Source organism: Gallus gallus, chromosome 2 (genome assembly GCF_016699485.2).
Source record: "Gallus gallus isolate bGalGal1 chromosome 2, bGalGal1.mat.broiler.GRCg7b, whole genome shotgun sequence".
Classification (NCBI taxonomy): domain Eukaryota; kingdom Metazoa; phylum Chordata; class Aves; order Galliformes; family Phasianidae; genus Gallus; species Gallus gallus.
This window is the reverse complement of record NC_052533.1, coordinates 40,198,338-40,224,561: the sequence shown is the minus strand read 5'-3', so window position 1 is coordinate 40,224,561 and position 26,224 is coordinate 40,198,338. Positions and strand designations below refer to the sequence as shown.

The 26,224-nt window shown below is 41.3% G+C and overlaps 2 protein-coding genes across 2 annotated transcripts in view; one reads left to right on the top strand and one right to left on the bottom strand.

The window, feature by feature from the left end:
* GPD1L (glycerol-3-phosphate dehydrogenase 1 like) overlaps positions 1 to 26,224 on the bottom strand; it is a 64,976-nt gene that overhangs the window by 38,341 nt on the left and 411 nt on the right. The window lies entirely within an intron of this gene.
* OSBPL10 (oxysterol binding protein like 10) overlaps positions 25,703 to 26,224 on the top strand; it is a 105,162-nt gene continuing 104,640 nt past the window's right edge. The window contains exon 1 of the mRNA XM_004939425.5: positions 25,703 to 26,065. Coding sequence (XP_004939482.1) covers positions 25,770 to 26,065 — 296 coding nt within the window. The 5' untranslated portion in view covers positions 25,703 to 25,769. The remainder of the gene's footprint in view (positions 26,066 to 26,224) is intronic.

The window sequence follows — 26,224 nt, the reverse complement described above, 5'->3', positions numbered from 1 at the left end:
AATATAAAAATTCCACAGGATTGTAGAATCATTAAGGTTGGAAAAGACCACTATGATCATCTCACCCAACGGTCACCACCGTGCCCACTAAACCATACCTCCCAGTGCCACAATTCCAGTCACATATGCCACAATTTACACTCTTTGGCTTTCTCCTGGTGTCAGGGCAGGGCTGAATAGCTTTGGAGTAAGTCAGGGAAGCACTGAGATGTGTAAGAACACAAAGCAATCAGGAAGGAGGACCTTTATGAGAGAAACATGTTTCAGATGTTTCTTTCTCGGCTGCCTTTAGCCAAAATCACATCATTCTCCCACCACACCACACATGTCCGGGACAGTAAATGCAGATGAACAGTACCACTGTTTGGTGAGGACAAGTGGTTTTGAGTCATCGGCCATAAACATTTTTGTCAAAGCCGCATCTCTAATTACACTCGTAGCTGTTTTTATAATAGCCCAAAAGATTTAAAGGAAAACACTGCAGGTAGTGGAGAAGGAAGAGCAAAAAGTAACCTTTCTACTGTTAAAACAAATGCTGTCGGATCATTATATTAGTAAGAACAAACAAAAATATTGCTTTAGGCCTCATCTTCAGACTCAGGCAGACATGTTCAGGCAATTAGCTGTACAGACTGAACGAAGATAGCAGCCTTCCATCCCAGCAGGATGTACAGTCTTAGCAAGAGATTTTAATCTTTTTCTTAATGTTGGCAGAAGAAATTACTTTTTTGCATGTTAGTGGTTTGAGTTCACAGTTTGGTATTATACCCTAAGTTGATAATGAGGTAGGTTAGGAGCAAAGGCAGTCCCATGGAAATCAGAAGGGTAGGCTCTTTGATAGAAGAGCACATCCTCTTGGCACAGCCGTGACAGTCCAGGCACAATCAGTGAATTGAAGTCACAGAGCCTCAGACACATACTCCGTTCTGCCGAACCTTATACAGCAACAGTCTGAAGGGAAGCGACAGATAAGCTATAAGCTATATCGAGCCAAACAGCTGTTTGCCTGAATTACAGGTGTTGAGGCCATCAAACTCTGGGCTTAGTAAGGAAGTAGGTGAGGCAGGAGCACACATTCCCTTACGTCAGGTTTGTTATGGCCACCGTATGTGCTTCTCTGTCAGATGAATCAGGCATCTGGGCTTATTAAATCACCACTAAGATTTGACATATTTTGTCTGTCAGCTCAACAAAAGACTCAGTCAATACTGACTTATCTAGTGCATTCCAGAAGCAGATTATTTGGCATTTTAACCTATAGTGCCATTACACAAAATAAAAGGAAGCTTAATACAGAAAAGAAAGATAAAATTTGGGTGGAGGAGAAAGACTAAACAGAGATCACTGTTAAGTTCTTGATTTCTTGTTTTCCTCTATTTAAGTGGTGTGTTGGTCCAATGACTATAGAAGTAGATTTTTTTGTCTTCATTGCTCTGTCTGATTTTACACATGACAACGAAAACACAGCACAGCACATCCGTTAAAAAGAACAGAACTAATTCCTACAAGGGAAAGATAAAGCTCAGAGTTTCCCTAGTTACATATTTTAGACTACATGCATGCAGAGTCACTGCACTAGTTGTTCAATCTATGAATCTATTTTAACTAATTTAACTGAGTTGCTCGGACATCTGTTCCTCTTTTCTAGGAAGTTCTCTGTTTGTGTGACATCCAAGCATTTATCAAAACCAAGAAGCTCCTTTCAAAGCTCAGTACCCAGAGATAATAAAATATGGCAGTTGTAATCTACAGCTGCAGAATCCTGTGCAAAGCAGAAACATCTGTCAACAGGAAAACACGGTTTAAAATATTTAGCTCTCTGTGTGGATTTTTGAAAATGCTCCTGATTATCTAGTTGGAAAATTTCCATTTAATATGCTGTATTTCTCAGTGAGTAGATAAATATACAGAACAGTTTTCTTAGGATGCATTTAAAAGCAGTAACAGTTGTGTTTGATTTATTTCCAGTATTCCGTACTAAGGATAGGAATCTGACTTTAATCCTTAACTACATAATTTTTGGACTGGAAAATATTAAGGTCTTGAGACGCACCTTGAGTCATTCTAAATCGTCTTGCTGATTTTGTAGGAATTTCTATTACATACAGGCTATTTTGTGAGTGTGGGTCCAGCAAACCTCTGTGACTTCTTCAGCAGTATAAACTCGCTAGCTTAAATCTGGGTATGGATTAGGTAGCACATTTCAGTAAATGACCTCAAAGCAAAGAAGTCTAAGATATAATAATTCAAATTTTCAAAAGATACTGTAGTTTCTAAAGCACGTTTATGATAGATATGACGTTGAGGTTCCTGCCTAGTTTAAATGTAGATGTAACTGGACAATAGAATTAAAAAAGTGCATGTCTCACGTTTTCTGACTACTTTGAAGGTGGACCAGGTGGAGAAGGATTTAGATTGGGTTTGTTTTTTGTTTTGTTTTGTGTTTTGTTTTTTGTGGTTTATTATTACTATTACTATTATTATTATTGTTATTATTATTACTATTATTTCTAGTGACTTCTGGGTAGCTTGAAAGTCCCCAAAAGGAAGTGCACATTAAGGCTAGGAGATGAAATTCAAACATTTTACAATCTTCCCAACTTAGACTTCAACAACTCCAGTCCCTGTTTCCCTTCATGTGTTTCTTCCACTGTGTTTTCCCACCTCTTATCTGTGTTTATTTTGTCAGCTCTCCACTCCTTCATCCATTCAAACATTTCTCATTTATGCCTGTTCTCACCTTAGACATCACTGTCCTGTTCTACTTTGGCTGACCATTCTGCATTTTTAATGACTAAGTTTAATGATGAAAGGAATGATTTTTGAGGGTTAAAAGCCATTGCATTCTTTATTACATTCAGGCAGATGTATTCACTTCATTGGTAGCAAACTCATGAAAGGTTCACAGGCACCTTCAAAGTAAGTCAGTCTTCCGAACACATGACTTCTCAATTCCCAAAGAAAAAAAGAATGTTTGCACCTTTGCTCAGAGAGTGTACTGCATCTTGACAGGTCTTACAAAATAAATACAGTCTCAGACTGGCTGGGAACCTAGGTCGAGCACAGGCTGTAAAGCTTAATTGAGAACAGAAAAACTGGAAGGCAAATGCATCACTTTTGCTTCGTGAAGGCTTTCTTTCTTACAGATTTTGTTAGTACTGTTTTCTAAGAGGTTTCTAGTCTTACTCGAAAGCAGATTTGGTAACTTAACACCTCCATGAAGCTGGAAAATCAAATTAAATCAGAACAGGATTCATACATTTGATGCTTTTGAGCTCCATTCTACCTGCTCTGCATCTTTCAGTGTCTCAGGTGCGATATGGGAGTCTTATTTAAATCTACACTAAACAGGAATTATCAATTTTACATCTTTTACTTGTGACTTATAGTTAGTTATATCTTATATCCATGCTACACAGGTTCATGAGCCTAGGAAATAACACCAGATAGACCTAACTTTCAGTGCTGAGGGAGTCCCTTGTCTGCCTCCCACTCTCTGCCTGGATACCCCTTTCAACTAGTCTGTGACTGATGGTCTTTTGTTTCCACTTACTGCCTTAAGCTTTTGTGTTATGTTGTTATTTCTTAAAGTCACATCCAGACAAACCTTTTGGGACAGTAAAAAGACCAACCTCCTTCAGCCACTCAGTCCCTTTACTGCACCTTCTTCTCCTACTTTGTGTTGTCAGAAAACACTGGTTGTAGTTTGTGCAGTCAGTGCAGAAAATCAAACTGGAGAATTTGTCATGTTTGTGTGCCTTTTCCAGCTGAGAGTGTATGTGGAACAAACGTGCCTCTTCCCATAGTACGGGAAATCAAATGTCTGATGAAGCAACTTACTGCTGTTAGATTTGCATTCTGAAATATGATATCTAAATATGAGATAGAGACTGAGATATGTGAGCTCAGGGCAAAACACGCTGATTTTGGCAAGCAAAGATGTTTGTTGGGTGTTCCTTGCCCACAATCCCTCGGTAGTGGAGAACAATTTTTAGAATAATTGTTTGTCATCATTTGTTCGACAAACAGTATTAAAATCTATTCCTTACAAAAGAAAAAATACAACAGGCAAGTTTTGCTCTACAGGTGTGGATTTTTTATCCTTTGTTTTGAAGCGCAGATGGCATCAAGTTACTTCCTTTTCCATCTTCCATTATTCTTCAAGTTGATTCAGCCTTCATCTCACCTTACTCACTGAACCATTCTGATGGCATGCATGGAATGCTTTCTTTCTAACCTTTCCTCTACAATGTAAGCAATAACAAAGACCTTTACCTTTGGAAGCTAGGAGAACTAGAATGGTTAGAGTGGAAGAATGCAGGGCTAGTTCCCTGATATGTAAGTCAGCTTTCTTAAAGAGGTCAGTTTGCAAAGCATAGATCAGTATCTAATTAGACTATTACGTTTATTTCTGGTGCTTCTTGTAGATACATCACACTACCATCACTGAATTCTGCTTTGCAGACAACTCTTACTTTTATAGTTGCTCTGCCTTTAAGCAGCATCTGGGTCTCTTGCAAAACTCTGAAACAACCCTCTCACCATTGTGCAGTCCCAGTCCACAGAACTGTACTCCTGAAGTTACACAGCTCTTATCAGGCACAGGACTCTTGCCAAGCACATGCAGAGTATTGAAGATTAGGAATGAATTGAAATTATTTACTGTTGATCTCCATTTACATGGAATTCTACATAACATTTTTGCAAAGATTTTACTCCAGAAGGTTTTAGATCATGTGTCAACTTTCTCCTCTATTCTGTTGACCACAAAGGGATTACGGCAAAACAAAACAAAACAAAGCACCAAACCTGATGCAGGTTGCTCTGTTTAGCAATAGGAATTAGTACATTAGTTTAAGAACCAGTACACTAGTTTAGCAAAAGGAATCCATGAGTGATAGTTCTAAAACATTCAGTTTCAACTTTAGTGGGTGAATAGTCTTGTTTTCCTCAATAATTTTCACTGAGGACATAAAAAAAATACTTTTATCTTTTGTCTCAACAATTTTTCCTCACAAGAAGCACAGGAATCATAATAAAATACTTCTATTTTTGCAGGGACATCTGCCTCAGATTCCACATACATTGTTTTAAAAGTTGCTCAATATGGGGTAACAAGCAATGGAAATTTTCCAAATTGAGGAAAAGTGGCTCCAGGTTTGTCAAAGATCTCAGCAATGAGGCTGACAGTGGAAAATGGGGAAGAAGTGGGCGGGCACTCGACCACCCAGACACTACTGAGCATGCCCAAAGCAATATTAGCATATATTAATGAGTCCTTGAAAAAGGGATGAATATGTATGCTGATGTACTGTCCTAACTGTTTAAATATAGAACCTGAACTCTGAAGGAGCATGCTTGCTTGTCACATAGCGCGGTACGTATTGTGAGGAATAAAGGAATGCTACTTCCTGACACCACATTGGAATTAGAATTTTTTTCCCAGATTTCAGATGACAAACCCACAATGAGAATAAAATCTGGATCTTTAGACGACGTGTCCTGGCTAGTTTCCATGTTACATAACTGTTCTTAGTTAGGAGCAAAACAAACGCCAGGTTTATCACTGCATGTACCATTATTCCATAGAGTGCTGCAATTAAGAAAATTCTGCTTTAACTCAGAGTGGACTGGTTCGTGATTCTTTGTTTACTACTATGATGCCACAGATGACTACAGATCTGCTGTATGCTTATCAGCATCATTGCCTCCTCGTTTTAATGTGAGAGAGTTGGTCTTGCAAGCTGCTAAATAAGCCATAGTTAGAATTTTTTAAAATATTGATGTTTAATTTCCTGGTTTCATGGGATGTTAGGCATAGTGCTGTATGCTAGTATCATGTTGACTCTGGGCAGCTGCAGCAATGGAAGGGAACTTGGCACCAGTATATTACTTTAGTGAAGAATCTGATAGTAAAGACATTTTGGTGATTCTCTGGACTTGAAGTGAAATTCTCCTAGCTGGACAAGCTGTAAAATGACTATGGTCAGCTGAACTATGGAATTACAAGTTTGTGGATACAACTGGCAGTTATTTAATCCATAATGGATTTTGGATGCTCTGTCCAATCTAGGTGTGTATAGTAGAAGTACTATATTTCACTAGGTGTGAACTATAGTACTTCCAAGTATAGAACTTACACTGTGAGTATAGCATAGAGGTTGTGGAGTCTCCTTCTCTGGAGATATTCAAGACCAGCCTGAATGTCTACCGGTGTGACCTGCTGTAGGCAACTTGCTTTAGCAGAGGGTTGGACTTGATCTCTGAGGTTCCTTCCAACCCCTATGATTCTGTGATTCTGTATAATTTCCAAAATTAAGATTGGGACAGTGAGGGCAGTTCCATTAGCATAGTGAATGCTGACATAGATATGCTGATATCCTTCATTTCAAAGTCCAGATAAAATTAGTGTAGAAAGGTATAGTGGCTAACTTTTAGAAACAGTTATGCTCTGCAGTTCCTGCTTGATCAATGATGCTCTGAACAGCTGAAAGTCAGCTGGTTACTGTTTAAGGTTTTTCACTGACATAGACTGTGTGGAATTATATGCAGTTCTGTATTTGTTTTTGCTGTTGTTGCTGCATTCAAATTTGATTACATGTAGTTGTCATTTTTTTGGAACAAATTAGTGGAATAGTCTCTATTAGAGTCTTCTCTTAGTCTACTAAGAGAAGCTGAACCGAGAACCCTGGAATGTGTTTTTTCACAGTGTGAAACCATAAAAAAATGTGAATTCACTATGAAACCGCCTATGTAAAGTGGTAAGATCAGAACGTAACTGTTGGTTCATTCCAAGCAAAGTGAAAGTCTAGATGTGGTATGGATTTGTGAAGAGTTAATGGAGCAAGAAGAGTAAAAAATACAAGAGTAGAGTACTCTTTAAGTGGAAATGCACAGATAAAAAGTGTTAGTGGAACATTTTACCTAAACTGCTGTCAGGGCCCCCAGGGAGCTCAGAGGCTGTTGTTGCTTTGACCAACCTGTAACCATCCTTCTTTGCAAGTCTCCTCTGGAGACTTTGGCTGCCTCTGTTCACAGACAGCCATGATGTGCTGCAACAGTGTAAGGCTGGATCAGAAGGCGCTGTAAACAGCTAGGATACAAGTAGGAGCTGTAAGAAACCTCACATGGGACTAGGCTGTGCACTTTCATCTATGCACACTGTTTGTTAGCTCAGGAACTGCATTTCAGCTCAAGCTTTGCTGTTGGTTCCTGCCCAAACTACTTGGACCTGCAAGATGCTTTCAAACTTGTCTGGCTAACAATGGACTTTGAGCTGAACCCAATCACTGTCACCAGACCTGCTCTTCTTCACGTAGCGTGGGACTACAACCTTGCCAGGGAGAGCACTGCTTCCATCTGCTTGTCATCTGGGCTCACCTTCCTTTGCAGAACAGTTCATTCTTACTTTTATCTGACAGCTGAAACTATAAATATTTTTTTACACTAGCTTTAAAAGCTATGATCATGGAAGTTTATATACAGTTAACACATAGCACAGTAAAGGCATTACTTATTTCCTAGCAATATGGATGAATCCATGCTGATCCTGCATAGATGAGAGTAGAAATCAGCCTAACAACACCACCACAAAGATCATCTGCTCAGGAAAAAATGTACTTGTATTTCTGTCTGACTTCACCTGCAAAGCTGATTTAATTGAATAAAGTTAGGCAAGATCAAGGAGTCACTCATACAAGGAAGGTATGTACAAAGGGCAAATCACTGTAGATTATGAAACTTTTTAAGATTGGAAGCGAAAGCATATTCTTATTCTCTTGTCCTAGAATTGGGGCAATCATGCTATTATGTGAGATCATATACGAAAGAAATAAAGTAGGATAAGCAAAATCTGTATATATAATGCTATATATTAACAATACCCTGGTGGTGTTCAAAGAGCGTTTGGATGTTGTGTTGAGGGACATGGCCCAGCGGGAACCATTGGTGAAGGGTGAATGGTTGAACTGGATGATCCTGTGGGTCTTTTCCAACCTTAGTGATTCTATGATTCTATGAATATGTAATACATGCCAAGCAAAACTAGTACTTTTATTTAATAAAAAGCAGATTGGTAACTCTTCATGCAAGGTAAAAACTCTGGTAACTATGCCAGGCAGTGTTTTACTAGTCACAAAGTGCAATAATAGGCAAGAAGCTCTGCCTTGAGAGATTCTAGAGAGACTTAAGAGAATCTCTGTATCTCTTGGCTTCACCTGGGCAGCTTGGCTGGGTGCTTAGTTAAGTGTCAGGTAACATTCTCTATCGGGGTCATTCTTCATAGCAGGAAGGAAACCTGTGAGCTTTCAGGCTGAGTAACAAGCCAAGCTGACAGTTGTAGAAGGCCAATTTGAAAGATGTCAGTCATGTAAAGTTGTGTGATCGATAGGAGATCCACTGTGTGGGACTCACAGGATGCCAGTGATCCCAGGAAAGAAAAAATATAGGCTAATGGAACAAGGAAGCCAGCTTGCAGTTGGTAACTGTACTGGGATAGATGTGATTTCTTGGCCCCACTGTCTCCATGGCTTCTAACTGTTTTGTAGAGGCTTTAGTTCTCTGTATACTGACTTTGTGCTGTTTTAGTTCAAACACTGTGGAGAACTCCACCACATGGCAGCACACAGAGATGTACCTTGCCACTTTGGATCTGCATGCAACATGCTTGTCTGCTCTGTAAGTGGCCACCAGCTGTGTTACAGAAGGGGCTGCTTGTTCCTCAGCTTGCAAACTTAAGACTGTGGAGTAGCTGGTTTTGTGGGACCATTTCAGGTGATACAGAAAAAATGGGAGGTGACAGTTCGTCTCAGAAAACTTTTGTATACAAAGGGAAGTATTTGCAGCAATCTGGCAAGATTCCCATGTGGGTAGGTGTGGGCAGGAAAGATGCACTCATCAAGCTGGCACAAGTTAAGAAGCATGTTCTGTAAGTCCTGACTAAGCCCCAACTGTCAAACAGCAGTTCCAGCACCATTAAGCCTTAGTTCTGCTGTCCTTAACAGAGATATTAACAATAGAAAAGTGTGTCTATAACGCACATGGACTGTAAAAGAAGTTAGTAAAAAGTGATTCCTGTAAGGTTGATATAAACCTCTATAAATGCAATAGAACTAATTAAGATATCAGTGAGAATCAGCCTGCCAAGCACAGTTTGCCAAGGATCTTACGGGTTATTTCATGCAAGAAGTATTTTTCTGTGTTAAGCAAAGCAGAAGCCTGGAAAGATCAACCTCTAGTAACAGCCTGAAAAAAACCTGAAAACCAACAGACTAAGCCAGAGTGGCTTTCAGAAATGTCAGTGGGAAGCTAACTGATCAAAGTCATGTAGCTGCTGGGAAATTTACTGAGCAGGAAGTATAGAGCCATGCTGACCGCTGACAAAGGCTATTAAAAAGTGATTTGTTAAAGCGAACTAATTATGACTTCTTTCTTGTGTTCATATTTTCTTCTAGATAGGTATTAGTGAGTGACTCTATGATGGTTTAGTAATGCATGTTATTGGACATCTAAGCTTTATTCTGTGGCCAGCCTCTGCCCCATGCTATCATGGCAATGGCTGTGCCCTACGGGGCAGCCTGGCCTGGCCCTGGGAATGCACCCATCACTCACAACAACCACAGAGCAGTGTGAGATCAACGTTGCCTGGGATGAAAGTGGGACACAGGGAAGGTGCAGTGCAGTGCCAACTCAGTTATGGTAAATAATTGTGTGCATTGTGGTACGTTGGTTAAACACAGTCCCGTGAACAATGAAAAATAGGCATCCATGCTTTCTGTTTTGATACAGGAATTTGAGAATTTAAGATTTAAAAAAAAAAAAAAGTCAGTTTTTGGGTATATTTGCAGTTCTATTTTCAGTTGACATAAATACATCAGCTGCAAATTTTAAAATGGAATGTTGTCTCGCTCCATTCGTTGGAGGTGATGGTTTGATGTATGTATACCCAGAGTGAGATTAAGACACAAGTGGAGTCAAATGTTGTCTGACCAGCTTATTAGAAGTTCTACGAACTTTGAGACAAGAATGTTCTGTACAAGTCTCTTACAAATTTGTAGAGTTGCCATCAGATATTCAACTCAAAAATCTGATTGTGTCTCTTTACTGGACCTTTATAAACCCTGTCTTAGCAAGAGAGGAATACCCCTTGCTTCACAATCACACCTTATTCACCTCATCACTTTTTGACAGTATGCACTTTTGTGAACAACTGTTTGCAAGAATGGAGCACAGGAAGAATAAAATTTCACCAAAAATCTCTGATGAACACCTTGAGAGCTCACTGAGAATTGTAGCCACTGCCATCGTGCCATTGATGCACTGGTTTCACAAAAACTTTTTTTTTGTTTGTCTTAATAAAAATATTGAATATTAAAATAAGTTTTGTTACTTACATACATGAAATATATTATATATTTTACAAGAGCTGCTCTGAAGCCTCCTGTTGTACTGTGTTGGCTCACAATGTCAGACACAGCTGTTGATGGTACAGCAGTAGAAGTTGAGTGTTCCCACCAATATTCCATTGCATTTTGTGGCTGTGTGACAGATGGCAGCAGAGGCACACTCTGGCAAAGTGGCATCTGACATGGAAATACTTTTTTATGTGTTTTAATAGACTAAATCATGAAAAAATTAGTTTTGTTACTTATATACATTAAGTATAACATATATTTTAAAGGCATCCCAAGACAGTTCCTCTTCACTTGATGCAGCCTAGGCAAGCCAAAAAGTTGGACACCCATGCTTTAAAGTGTTGCATCAAGAGTTTCTAGTAAGATGCTTTCCACAAACCCAATTTCCCAGAATTTTCCATTTATAGTGCTTTGGTGGACCTTCTGGATGGAGGGGAGGTCTAGCACAGCCCCTCTGCAATGAGGGTAGGACAATTTCTGTGCTGCCTTTGTTTGCCTTTAATGAAGTGCAATCCTATTTCTCACCAGCAGTGGGCTGCTTTTTGCCATTATGGCTTAGATTTGTGCTGTTCCATTGGCGTGTATATGAAAACAATGCAAATCATGCAACGTAAACGTGTGCAAAGCTTCTCTGTACTCAGTGTGACAATCTCCGTGACCTTTGTTTACTTTGTGTGCAGGCTGACAGTACCAGCAGCATACAAACCCTGTTATCAGCATACCAAGCTGTCGTGGAATGTCCCACGTGGAACTGATCTTCCTTAGCTAGTTTTTAACTCAAGGGCGTAGGACTTTATTTATCTTAGCTGCAGAGGATAAAAACTCCCACAGGGATGTTGCAACTTTCAGTTTTGTTATTCTGTGGTATATGCATACCGACTCCCTGAGTATCAACACTGAGGACAAATTTAGGATCCGTAGTAACTGTGTCTGATTTCAATGTTTTTGTTAGGGTGGAAATTATACACTTGCCATAAATTGTGAAAGGCCAGGAGATTCTGAAACAGCTTTCAGGGATGGCAGCTAGCCAGCTTTGGTGCCTGCTTGGTGGGGACTGAGTATGTAAGCAAAGCTTTAGTGCTACATCAGCGCTCCGTAAAAACAGGATAGACTCCTGAATGCAACTTTATAACAGGAACACAACATTAATCAGCACAGAATAACTTACACTGGAGATAAGTTAATTGTGCAGCGAGGGAGGAAGCTCCTTTGACGCTACAGAGTGTTTTTGTTTCCTGAGTGATACCTCAGTTGGTTACTGGAAAGTGGGAGAAGCAGCAGGAAAAAAATCTCACTGTAAGTTTTTGGAAAAATAATGACCAACCAGGATTACGTCAACAATTTTGTCACTAGTTTTGTGTTTCGTTAATTTTGAATAGAAAAACTTCATCATTTGTAATGCTGATGTATATTAACGTGGTTTTCAAATACAAAAACCTATTCTAGAGGTTCAATCTTTCCCAGTCCATCATCTTCTACCTCTTTTCCCTGAGCAGTGCAGGGGAACTGGGAATGGAGGCTGCGATCAGCTCATAATACTTCATCTCTGCTGCTCCGTCATAGGTCTCTCCATAGCATGCTGTCCTTCCTGAACTGATGCCCTGTGGGCTTCCCACAGGCTGCAGCTTTCCAAGCAATGCTTCAACACAGCCCCTTACCACAAAGCCCACCCTTCAGGACCATACTGCTCCAATACGGATCTTCACTGAGGGCAGCTCTCAGCCCTCCTGCCACACCCTGGGCTCCTCTTCATGGGCTGCAGCTCTGGCAGGATGCCTCTTGTGGCTATGCATACATAGGCTATGCTTCCTTCAGGCCTTATCCACTGTTGCACCGTGGGCTCCTCCATGGCTGCACACGGAGATCTGCTCTGTGCAGTGCCCATGATACTGGGGCAACCTAGGAGGACAACCTACTCCTCCATTGGCCTCTCCTGGGCTGCAGGGAAGTTCCGCTCCGTGCCTGGAGCACCTCCTGTTCTCCTTCTGCACTGACTTTTGTGTCTGCAGGGCTGATTCTCTCATATTTACTCACTAAAAATCTTATCATGTAAACCCAATACAGGGTTAAAATACTGTAAGAATTGGAAGGATGATCTGGGGAATTGCAGGCCTGTCAGCCTCACCTCATTGCCAGTGAAGGTGATGGAACAGATCATCTGGAGTGTGATCACATGGCATGTGCAGGATAACATGGGTTCATGACAGTCAGGTCCTGCTTGACCAACCTCACCTCCTTCTACAAACGAGTGACCCACCTGGTAGATGAAGAAAAGGCATCGATGCAATCTACCTAGACTTTGGTAAGCTTTTGACTCTTTCTCACTCAGTATTTTCCTGAAGAAGCTGGCAGTCCACAGCTTGGACAGACATAATCCTTGCTGAGTAAAGAACTGACTGGCCTGCTGGCCTAAAGGGTTGTGCTGAATGCAACTAAATCCAGCTGGTGACTGGTCAGGAGTGGTGTTCTTCATGGGTCAGTACTGGGGCTGGTCCAGCTTAATATATTTATTGATGATCTGTATGAGGTAATTCAGAGCACCCTCAGTAAGTTTGCAGATGACACCAAGTTGGGGTGAAGTACTGACCTGCCTGAGGGTAGGAAGGCTGGACTGAGGTCAATAACACGAGCTTTAACAAGACAAAGTGTCAGATTGTGTACTTTGGTCACAGCAACTCCATGCTTCAGCCTTGGGGTAATTTTCATCTGGAAAGCTATGCAGAGGAAAAGGATCTGGAGGTGTTAGTCAGTAGCTGGCTGCATGTGAGCCAGCAGTGAGCCCAGGTGGCCAAGACGACCAATGGCATCCTAGCTTGCATCAGAAATAGTGCAGCCAGCAGGAACAGGGAGGTGATCATCCCTCTGTACTCGGCACTGCTGAGCCTGCACTTGGGAGTGTTGCATTCAGTTTTGGGCCCCTCACTACAAGAAAGCCACTGTCAGGCTCTGGAGCATGTCCAGAGGAGAGGAAGGAAGCCACTGGGGGTCTGGAGCACAAATCTTATGGAGAGAGGCTGAGGGAGCTGGGATTGTTCAGTCCAGAGAAGAGAAGGTTCAGTGTAGACCTGATCACTCTCTACAGCTGCCAGAAAGGAGGCTTTGGTGAGGTGGGGGCCAGCCTCTGCTCCCAGGTAACAGCGATAGGATGAGAGGGAATGGCCTCAAGTTGCTCAAGGGGAAGTTCAGGTTGGATATAAGGAAAAACTTATCTAGAAGATTGGTGGTGCTTTGGAACAGGCTGCCCAGGGAGGTGGTGGAGTCACCAAGCCTGGATGCGTTCAAGAACCGTGTGGATGTGACACTGAGGGATATGGACGGTGGTGTGGTGGTCATGGGTTAGTGGTTGGATTACGTGATCTGAGAAGTTTTTTCCAACCTTAATGATTCTGTGATTCTAATAGATATCAGCAGATATCTCTTAGTAGGAAAGTATTAGTTTTGAATATGCACAAGAGATAAATCCACTTTTGTTTAAAAAAATCCACTCTCTTTTTTTTTATGTAGAGATGAGGTTCTAAATTGTTTGATAGTCAAATATATATTAATTTGGTTAAAGAGGAAAATTCTTAAAATTATCATCACAAATAGACTATGCTCCCCATAATTATCTCTGAGAACTTGTCTCCTCTGCTCTGATATTCTATTTATACCTAATGCATAATAATGGATGCCAGAATGGTGTGAAAAACATATGAAGAATGCATTAATGCGATAGAAAATTATGCCTTTTCTCATTTGTGTTTGTTTTCTCAACTGCTGTTGAACTTGCTGCAACTTTTAGAATAAATATTACCAGTCTTCTTGGAGATTCAGTTATTCTTATTTGTTGCTACAAATATGCAGCAAATAGAGATGAAGCATTTTCTCTCTTTTTCTGTGCACCCATAAACTTTATAGCATGAGCAATCGATGTGCTGCAATAACAGTGAACTTAATAATACAGTTCACGGCTTTGCTTTCAAGTTTGCAAGAATATTTATTTGAAAGTTTTTAATTGTTTGGAGTGTTGGCCTTGAAGGCAATAAAACTCATACGTGCTTTGACCATTCAAAATTCATGATCGGTAATCCAATTAGAAGCCTTCTGAAGTGTGTGAGCTGTCCAAATTACAATGAAGTGGAAAATTGACTTTGTAGTCATTAATTACCACATTAACTGGGAACACTTTTGCACCTTTAAGCCTTAGAGATTTTATTACAGTATTGAAATAAACAACAAATATGATTAATCTTTCCTCAAAGGGAGAAGTAAAGTACACACTATTTTCAGGAAAAGCTATTGCAGATTTATCTGGAAGATTTTGAGTTTGTAGTCAACAAAGACAAGTCTTAGCATCAGTCATGCTCCCTGAGTATTACTTCCATTTGAGGAAATGGAACATGTTCCCCTCTAAAATATTTGCCAAATTCTTTGGAACCGATGCCCAGCTGCAATGTATTTGTTCTATGATGTGCTAAATGTGCTTGCTCTTCTTGTTTTTCTGTTTCCTCTGTATCTCCTAAAATAATGCATTCAAGTTCTCTTCTCATACTATGTTAGGCCAAGGAGAACTTTCCTAGAGACACGGAAGGGGAACTTCCCCCCTTCTGTTCTGTGCTCTATGAGTACTTCTCTGTTTTCTAGGAAAGTGCTTTCATAATATCCTGAATTATTTTTCTTTCCTTCTCCTTTTCAGTGTGCCCACCTTTATGAGAACTTTTAATCCGAAAGTTGGGGCTTACTTTCCTTTGATAATGCTAGAATATATAGAAATATAATGTAAATACTATATTGTGTAAGAGGGAGAAGCTTATCACTGTGAGATCTATATCCTACTGTTTACCTTCTATTATTAGTGGTGTTTTATTAGAAACTCTGCAGTTCTGGCAATACATCATTTTTTAGTTGGACGCTGATGCACAAGGCAATACATTCCCCATTTGCTTTCCAGCTGACACCCCACTCATCTCCTGGTACAACTTCTGTGAGGAATTAATCATAACTTAATGAGGCTCACATCATCTCCTTTTGATGTTGTGCACTCTGCTGGTGCAGGAAACCTTTGCAAAATGACACAATGTCCTGGATTTCTTTTTTTGTTTTGTTTCATTTTCTACCCATTTGGTCACAGGATACATGGGTCCTTACGTTATTCTTTTTGACTTCAGTGTTGAACTTCATATTCCTTATTACCCAGTAGATCTGAACTGATACCTGAGTTATCCTTTTATTGATATTTTGAATTTTCAGTCGTGTCTGCAGAATTAGCCTTGTTCTGGATTGAATAAATCTTGAATTAATGCTAAACAATAGGCCCAGATTTAAATCTAAACCTGCCAGCACTCTCAGTGTTTTCTGAAGACTTTTAGTTTTGTCCTAGATTTCACTGCTCTTTTTCTTCTTGGGAAAGCAAAATTGATTCTTCAGGTTTCACTGAGCCACAGATACATCTAATGTAACCTAGATAAAACCACATTCCTGTGTTCCATTTTATGACACAGCAATTTTGATTCTTATATCTTTATACTGCAATTTTTCAGCCTTCTTTGACTTATTTTAACAGGGAACAACAGAATATACCATATATTTCAGCACCAACCACCATAAAAAAAACAACATTCTCAACGTCATATTTTCTTTTGATGATACCTATTGCTTTTGTATTCACAGTATAAATCTGTATGAACTTCATTGTCTGCTGTATATCTAGAGTGTTGGAGATGTGACTGAGCCTTTGGGATATGTATTTTAATTTCATTTCTAGTGCTATGCAACATTAAGTAAACTCTGGGGCACAAGATGCATAGCAGAGAGATATTACACTATGTACTTTGATTCCAGCTGGGCCTGAATTTCTCAATCTTCTCTATTACAAACAATAGCACAAATTTCTCAGAGGCATGGTTATTCACAAGGGGTGTCACTAGAAGTACAGAGAATGCAGGGGAAGTTCAGAAGCCAGGGAAACAGGAAGGTCTGTGCTTCCTGCTTAGTCTTGCCATGTGTGCATTCCTGGGTAGCTAGCAGCAGCAACATCAGTGAGAAGAAGGTAGCTGCATTCTCCCAGAAAGAAACACCAATTGCATTATGATGCAGACTGTAGACAAAAGAACAGACTACCTTGGTCCTATATTACAAATGCATTTTCATAGTTTTTATTGTTTATTTTTTTATAGCTATTTATTTACATTTCCCCAGTTCAGGCTGAAGCAAATTGCTCTCGGTCAAGGAAAAAGAATAACCATAGCTCTCTTGACTTGAACCGGTGAATTTTCATAGAATCATAGAATCACCAAAGTTGGAAAAGACCTCCAAGGTCACCTAGTCCAACTGTCCACCTACCACCAATATTTCCCCACTAAACCACGTCCCTCAGTACAACATCTAAACATTTCTTGAACACCTCTAGGGATCGTGACTCCACCTCCTTCCTGGGCAGCATATTCCAGTGCCTCACTGTTCTTCTGGAGAAGAAATTTTTCCTAATATCCAACCTGAGAAAGAAGTCAAGACAAGATTACTTTTCCACCTTTCTCTCTCTTTTATTTTATTCTTTTGTCAAGAGCCTTAAATCCTTCTCTTTTCTTGTGCAATGGCTTGGGTTGGCTCTTTATGTCAATTTCCCATTGTAGTATTTTTCTAAGATTCAAATTACCTTGAAACCCTTCCTTATCCTGTGGCTGACAGTCTCTGACTTATTTCTGGCATGCTGCCCTGTCATACAATGCCTTTTTCCTTCTGCAGCTGGAGGAGAGTGAGAAAATCCTGTGGTTATGTCAGCAGACTTATCTTCTCTTTCTTCCTGGTTACAAACTCCCAAGCTTGCTGCCAGTTAAGCACCAGGATTTTGACATGTGTGGTTTATGTGCAGCCTCTGAAGACTGCATTTAACGTAGCCTTTTTTGGCAAACTTTCTGCTGTGCTCTTAGATTGATGCTGGAGCAGCTCCACCTCCACTGGGAATTCTGAAGTAGACTAAGTGCTTGTGTTGCTACCAAAGTGTTGTCTAAACTTGGTTAGCAAAGACTGAGCTGGCAAAAGAGAGCAATAGCAATTGCCAAAGACCAATGTGGTGTGACAGTACTGGTTGTTAGCTGTGAAAAAACCTAAAACTCTCTCAAATGGTCTGGCTAATTCTTGTCTTTGTTTCTGCCTATCAGCTCCATTTCCCTCTGTCAGCAGCAGAATTCTATGCTCTTCTCTACTAAAAGCAATATGGATTTCATTTCTGACATGAATGAATCTCAGATCAGATTAAATTAAGATTAAATGGGCTATGTTTCCCCATAATAAGACCCTATTCCAGTTTATGAAGCATACTCTGTATGAATGCATTTATAGCTTTTAGATGATGATTTTGTTCAAGCAGTCTTCTAAAGAAGAAAAGGAGGTGCATGATCTTTTGAAGACCTTTCCTGTTCCATTTAACACCTCTTCTAAAAACTCAGATCTTTTCCATGTGCTGTTTTGTAAATTATGTCAAAAAACTGATAGAAAAACTAAATTTGACACATGAATATTAAATCTAAGTGAAGCCAGATTTGGATGGGAGTTCCTAGTTAGACTCTTCAAAGCCGTATGACATTATTCAAATTTGTAACTCCGGTGACAGTTTGAAAAAGTTGTAAGAAGTTTATTTTTTTTAGAGATCCAGGATCTGTTTTATTGGTTAGGGGTTGACTTCTCCTGGTTAGGATTTCCAGACACCTCAGAATCAGTCCCTATTTTTTCCCCAGTTGGACAGTAAGATTAGACATTTCTTCTTCAATTTCATACAAACAGGATACCAGAAAAAGTAAAACAAATTTGTCCAGTCTTCTGTGTATCTTATAAAGAAGAAAGAAATTCCTCTGTGTGCAAATCTCTAGTTTCTTGCTCCTATTGTCATTTCAGGTTGTTGGTGTCTGGAGTCCATTTTATATCAACGCTCATAACTTTAATACTATCTCATTTTTTTTTTTTTTTGCAAGCACAGCCCTATTTTTAGGCTGTAACATGAGATCACCATAGTAGGGGAATGTTTATGATTGATTGAAGCTGGCAGAGTTCAGAGCTCGGAATGCCTGGATTTGGGAAACTGCAGCTAAGCAGTGCCCATCCTAAGCATCCTTTCTGAAAAATAACAAGGTCAGGAAAAGCGAAACTGAAAAATGGCAGCTTCCTGATCTTTTAGTTGGTGTGTTCAAAACAAATAACATTCATTTCTACCTTTGAAATCAAGGCAAATGCTCTCACATCAAGCCACATACCTTTGGTTTTGCAGAATAGGCTCTCAAAAGTCAAAGATCAAAGCTGACAGCTCTGGTTTTGGGAACAAGAGATACAGAATCACAATTCAGCTCTTTGCATATTTGAGGTTGTCTCCACTGGATACTCCTGTCAGAGCTGAGTGTGATGGGAGAGAGAAAGCATTACAAGCAAATTTACTGGAGGAGGGGGATAAAAAATATGTCTGTCTCTTTCTTTCCAGCAAACAAAAAAAAAGGAGTAAACAAATTACTTTGTCAGGCTTTTGTAAACTTGACTTTGTAGTGTCCTTCAGAATTGCTAAGCAGTCGATTCAGTGCTGTGGTCCTGTGCAACATCATGTTGCCTATCCATTCCGTCAGCACTGGACCTGCAAACTGCGAGAGAACTAGCCCAGAACTTGCACTAGTAGGACACTATGTAGCATGCTCCTTTTTAAGAACTAACTAACCAACCAAGACAAAAAACCTACTACATCATGTAAATAATTTATGCTTTTCACAAGCTATTGCTATTTTGGTTAGCAGGCAAATTAAATCAGTGGTGAACCCTAGCAAACAAATTGCCATCCCTAGCTTGGGAGAATTATGGCCATAAAACATTCTGGACTTAATCGAAGTGTAACCCCAAAGATTATAAACTCACAAACTGTAAAAAAAAACCCACAAAACAAAATACTTTTAACTGTATTTTACTGCCTTTTACATGCTTGACTGGCTTTTATTGATAGGAGCTACAATTTAGAACTAATGGCTAAATACCTTTCACGAGTCTATTGAATTTACAACAGATTTATTTTGATAGCAGAAAGTCATTAAAATACAGGTAAGAGAATTTGGTCTAAGGTTCATGCACTACATGTTAACATTTCTCGCCAAAAATAGGTCCTATTCTCTACAGCCCACCCAACTTCTAAAACGTTGTTGTGAAAAAGGGACTGAAAATTATGCTTGTATTAATACAAGGTTCAGCAGTTTCAGAAAGTGTTTGAAATACCCTCCATCTTTTGACATGTCTGTTTATTTCTACTAAGCATATTAAACTACCTTTGAGTATTTCTTATGCAGATTTGTAGAGTAAGAAGGAGACAGTTATGTTGCAGATGAAACTTGAAATTTGCAGAATGGAGTCTGAAACGAGTAATATGTAGGACCTTTTGCATAAGTAGTTGTTTGAAAGTTGTAACCTAAATTTTCTCCTTGTTTTTACCACCAAAAAATTGGAATGTTTCTTCATCACCAATAAACAGATCTTCCCTTTTATTTTTTTTTAATCTGCCATCTCATTGTGATACTTCACAGATACTTCATTTAGAAAGTCAGTGGAAGACAATCTGGGTGATTTTACAATGTCATATAGCACCATGGTTTGTGAATAATAAATGTTGGAATCTGATATATTCCACGGAAACCATTCTGTTCTGCAAAAAGTAGTGCTAAAAAGAGCCCATGTACTAGTCTGGGAACTGATAGAAGAGAGCAGCAATGAGATGACTCAACCTGGTGTTAAGTCTGAGTTTGACCCTTAGAGGAATAGTGTACTTTTCAGATCTCTGAATGTTTAACCATACTGCTTGAAAAACATGGGTAAAAGTGCCTGTATCATGTTAACATTTGATAAATCAACATTTATCTATAATTTCACAACAAACCTAAAAGGGCTTCACTTACTCAGAAGGTCATGATGGATAATGTCAGTGTTTTCTTCTGGCCTGAGTGTATGAAAGAATCTATTTAAAGAGCTCTATTTGTAGCTACCTATAACAACTGTTCAAACATAAATTGGCACAGAATAAGGCTGTTCCCAACAGCTAAAATACACAATATATATTGCGTGTGATGTTTACGCTCACCTACTTTCTCTGTTCACCCCCTTTCTATTTGTTTCCAGGTCAGCTCAAAGGTTTAATTCTAATCTTAGAGAAAATATTTTTCATCATGGTTATCACACACGTCACTTCCTCATGCTCATTTAATGACATCTGGTGCAAATATAAGCAATATAAACTAGTATTCTCTCCACCTGACCATCCCAAAGTTTGCATTCTAGAGGATCACAGATGTTCTGATCAAGTTCTGTTTCAACTGGCCTAACCTGCAAATTACAGAGCTGTGTGTAAACGAGCTATTGTAAATCTAGCTGTGGCAGGCAGCACAAATCTCAGCCCAAATGAATTTGTGATGCCTTGTGGCAGAGTGAATTATGCTTCGGTCAAGACTGTGTTTCCTGAACTAGGTTGTTTCTGGCGGCCAAGGTGGTTTGGGTACTAGTGCCATATGCTGGTTTATCTGTCACCAGCTTGAACCTCAGTGAGAGATGGTCTTGTTGGTGGATGAGGAACATGGAGGAGAAACTACTGGCAGCAAGATGAAGAGTGTCAAGGAAGTATGTTTAGTACACTTACAGACTTACAGGCACCAGGGAAGGAGCATAAAATGCATACTGATGCACCAAAGCTAATGCTAAAGTTGGCAGACTGCAAAATGAATGGCAGCTTCTCTGTGTCCTCAAAATCCTCAGGTAAGAAGTGTGTATGATGTGCTGGTTAAGTCTAAATGAAACCGTTATGTAAGATAGATCACAATAGTTTGTATTATGACCCTTGTACTATGTCCTGGAAAGGTCAGATTAGAGAGATCACTGCTTCTTTTAGAACTTCAAGTCCAGTAATGTAGGGAAGTAGATCTGAGGAAGGACCAGAGAACATCCTGTTCCTGTGCATCGTTCCATCTGCTGCATGTGTGCCAGCTGCACTCAAGCTGTGGCAGCTGCAGTAGACTGTTGGGGAAGTGTTAGTGAGAACAGCCTTGGCATGAGTGTGACCATGGCATGAACTAATCCTTAGGGACTGTGTCTGATTCATTCCGGTGCTCACAGCAGTAGGAGGGGTGTGCAGTGACATGTTTTTGTCATAAGTACTCCCTGCAGTTCAGTGACATGTAGCTTTACTCTTCTAAGCTCGTGGGAAATGATGCAATGTCACAGGAGAACTCTGTAGGACAAGAAGGAGATGGTAAAACTGAGGAAGCCTTGTGTCATTTTCATGGAATAGGTTCAGTGCTTGAACACAGACCAGGCAAAACTAAGTTCTGTAGACCACATTGTTAGAGAAGAACCTGTAGGAACTCCATCCCCCTATGATTATGTTTGTTACAAATTGTATGGAAAGCTGGTGGGGAGTGAGGGCAAGAGGTGGAAAAGGGACATGGGGGACTGGAAAGTAATTATAGAAAACTATTTGCTGGAGAAGCATTTAAAAGGTATAGAAGCCCAAAACAAGATGACTGGGAAAGAGAAAGTAGCAAATGGGCTGTGAGATGGCCTTGTTCTCTGCAATGAAACTGTGTAGCTTAGCAAAGGATCATAGAACGGGGAAAATTCTCTGTTTATTGATAAATGCAAACACAGATGAATTTGTTATCCTGCCAGATGTTCTGCTTTCTAAAAGGTGGGATAAATAATGAATCATTTTGCTTCTTATGGTACTTAAAGAAAGAGGCAAAATTTTGGTTTAGAGGTGTAATTTTGGTTTGACCACAGAGTGAAAGTAACATACTAAAGGAGGACTGAGAAGTAGTGGCTGTGTTACCTTGGAAACAGCACAAGCCTTCATTAGGTAGGTCGCTGTTAGTAAATACCTAATTAAGAATACTTGTAACAAAGCATACATCATGCAGGATTGCATCAGACTAACTCAGGGTGTATTACACTGAAGGGTAGCCCTACTGGGGCAGATCATTAGCTAGGGAAAAAAAAAACACAAAAGCAAAACAGGTTCAGTCATTTTGGAAAACATCAATGCCTTTAAATAAATGAGAATAGGGGATGACTGGTATCAAGACTGCAATGAAAGGCTGTCCAACTCTGTCATACCACAGCAGTATGTACATACTGGGAAGGAAAAAGGAATGAGAAAGTTGGTTATAATACAGTCTCATTCTTAGATACGATGCAAAAACTGCATAGATCGCCAATGTTGGAATCAAAAGGATCTTCAGTTAACCAAGCGGAGGAAATCTTTAGTATATGAAATATAGGTCACACTAAAGGTCTGCATAGTTCATTTCTTTCACTGCTAGATGCCTAGAGAAAGATCAAGAACAGCATAGGTATTATTTCATCAATAAACACTCTTCAAGGCATCAGAAGTTTAGGGCTTCTCTGATCTTCGGATACTTCTAAAACGCTTTGGACAGCCTTGTTTAAAGGTCTTTGAAAACAGTTATCAAACTGCTCTTTTATTCTTCTGGACTTTTGGCATCTTGTAACAATGGGTTTCACTTTTAGAAATCATGTGAAAAAGTATTCTCTTGTGCTTATTTTAAACCAGCTCCCCCATAGCTCTAGTTTCATGTGAAATGGTGGAGAACTATGTCCATTAACCTAAATACCACCCTATACACAGCTTTGCTCTTTTCCAGCAGAAAATCCAATTGAGCTAGCTCTCTCCTCATTACAAAGTTGGGGTTTATACCTTTCCTCTTTCTATTCCATCCTTTCTGAAGGAATGTTGTTAATGCAGAGTATACATTCACTGGGTGTACTATGGATTTATATAGTAGCATGCTGACATTTCTGTTTTCCTAATGAGCTCATCCCAGCTGTTTGCTTGATTACCCTTGAACACTGAGATGGGGTTTTCAGAGTACTACTTAAAATGACTCCAAAATGTCTTTCCTGGGAAGCTACAGCTAATGTATATATCATACAAATTAGTTGCTTCAGTTATCATTTTATCAGCAAATTAGTCACTCCTGTGAAATCTCTCTGCTGTTGTTTTTTTTTTTTTCCTTCCAGTTGATTCTTGTTTTAACTATTATTGAAGGACTGATGCTTTTTGATGATACTGAGTAACACAGATCCCAAATCAGAGTAGCATTTTCCCCCATTTGAAAAGTGGCCATTGACCCCTCCATTTTGTTTTCGCCTCCTTAACCAGCCTGCAAGCTATAAGAGGACCTTCTATGCTATCACATCACACAAACCTTCTTGCAGCAGTGAGGTGGTTTGAGATTTTGCAAAATTCTCCTGGGGATATGATATGCTGGCAGCATATTCCGTGTCAGAAACTCCCTCATGGGAACACAACTGTTATTTGGGCTTTATTGTATAGAGAGACATAGAGAGATTTCTGTATAACTTCATGAAGAGGCTTCTTTTCTCGACATAACTCTCTTCTAATAAATTCTATGGAAGACACACAAAAAAATCTTTCTTTATAATATGGAACACACACAGGTAGTGTGTTGCAACGGCTGGTGGGAAGCTGTGGTGATGACGTTGCTATTTCTGTAAAGCATTTTGTTCCACTGTTGGGGGCTGTATGTGTAGCTGATGATGAGAGAAATTAAAGCATCTCATGCTCGTCTCCAGAGAGTGAGGTCTGAGCTTCCTGAAGGAGTGTGGCTCCTTCATTCCAAGGTCTTCTGAAAACTGCAGCCATCAAACTGATGGAGCTGAGTCAGAGAACAAGGATTTTCAGATCGGAGTTTCTTTCTGTAGTGAACGACAACAGAGAAACTTTACATAAATATTTAAGTAATGGCTCTGCCTTGAAAAATTACTCTCAAATATTTTCTGTTTTAAAGCATAACTAGGCTAATGATCTTTGTCCGTGCTGCAAGAGATGTACACTAAATGTTCCACCAATGAAAGGCTAAATTAAAATTCAAGTTTCCAGACTGCAGTGCCTCAGTATTTAGCTGCAGCTTAGAAGTTTAACTACCCAAAATTCAGGATCGAGTTGTTCAACATTTCGGTTAACCAACCACAACACATATGGTAGGATTTTCTAGAGAGAAAACTGGGAGAATCTGAGCAAGAAGCACTCCTGGCTGGTTTATACTGGAAGTACAAGCCTCCAGTTGTGGGAGTAGAGGGCCTGAAAATCTTCAGAGATGCAAAACATGGGATAGCACGAGTCCACACAAGTCCACACAGTCCGAAAATCTCTAACACATAGAAGAGCACAACTTTTCAAAGAGTAAAAGCACAGCACTAAGCTTTGTCCATTTGTGCTTTGCCAGTCCCACTGAGCCCCTCCGTATTCCAGGTCTCCAGTTATAAGATGACATAACTGCATGTGTGCTGTGAAGATGTGTATTCTAACAAGGCTGAGGCAACCGGCTAACACAGAAGGCCAGTTGTGGAATTGATCTAGGGGAATGTAACCACACAGTTGCGAACCTTGCTGACTGGGACCTGCAGTACAAGAACCTGCTTGCCTTTTTACAATGATCCTAAATTATCTTAAATTGTCCTGTCTGCAGGAGATGAAACTTAACCCACAAAAATATTCTCTGCAAAGTCTGGATCAATGGTAGAACTGATGCAATGTGCTGATGTACATGAAAGGACAATAGGGAATGGCCTTGAGTTGCTCCAGGGTAGGTTCCAGCTGGATATTAAGAAAAACTTCTCAAAAAGAGTGGTGAGGCAGTGGCACAGGCTGCCCAGGGAGGCGGTGCAGTCACCATCCCCAGAGGTGTTGAAGAACCGTGTGGATGTGGCACTGAGGGACGTGGTCAGTGGGCATGGTGCGGCTGGCGGTTGAACTAGGTGATCTGAGAGGGCTTTTCCAACCTTAATGACTCTGTGACTGTACGGTGTCCCGCTGCATACTCCGTGTGCTGGGGACGGCTCCGGCACCGGTGCTGCTGGGCACACACATCTCGGCGTGCACCGCGTGAGTGGCGTCACAGACAGCCGCCTCCTCGGTGCCACGCTCTGTGGCCACGGGCACTCGCGTGCAACCATCCGCACCGAGAACTGCCCTCCTGCCGAGCGTTGCGCTCTGGCTGGCACAGCTTTTGTAGTGCCACGGGCTGCGCGCTGCGGGCACCCACTCTCCAGCGGTGTGGCTGTACGTGCGCAGCCCGCGCAGGGCCGCCGCTCCCCCGGCGCTCAGCGCGCAGCCCGCGCACACCCAGAGCAGGGCCCCAACGGCCGCCCAACGCCCCCCGGCCCCCGGCGAGGGGCGGCGCGCGGTTCCCTCTCCCGCCGCGGCCCGGCCCCTTCTCCCCCGGGCGCCGCCCCTCTCTCTCTCTCGGCGCCGCCCGTGAGTCAGGGCTTTGCCGGGCACTAGCGGCGGCCGCGGCCGGAGCGGGTTCGCACCCTCCGCCGCGGGGCTCCATGGAGAAGGCGGCGGCGAACGAGGGCGGCGGCAGCAACAGCAGCAGCCGCAGCAGCAGCCGCCCCACGTCGGCGGGCTCCTCTCCTTCGTCCTCCTCCGCCGGCCGCGGGCTACCGGGCCGGGCGGCGGCCGCGGGGAGGCTGGATGGAGGCGGCGGCGGCGGCAGCAGCCCCGGCTCGGCGGCGGCCAGCCCGGGGGGCGCGCAGGCGCCGGGCGGCGTCGGGAGGCGTCGGGAGTCGGTGCTGGAAGGGACGCTGAGCAAATACACCAACCTCCTGCAGGGCTGGCAGAGCAGGTAATACGCCGCCGGGCCGCGGCCTCCCGGCCCCCGCCGCCCCCAAGATGGTGCCCGGCGGCCGCCGCCCCGGGCCGCCCCCTCCCCGCCGCGGGCAGGTAGGCCGGTGCGCCGTGCCGGCCGTGCCCCGCTGCTCCGCTCCCTTCCTGCCGTCCTCGG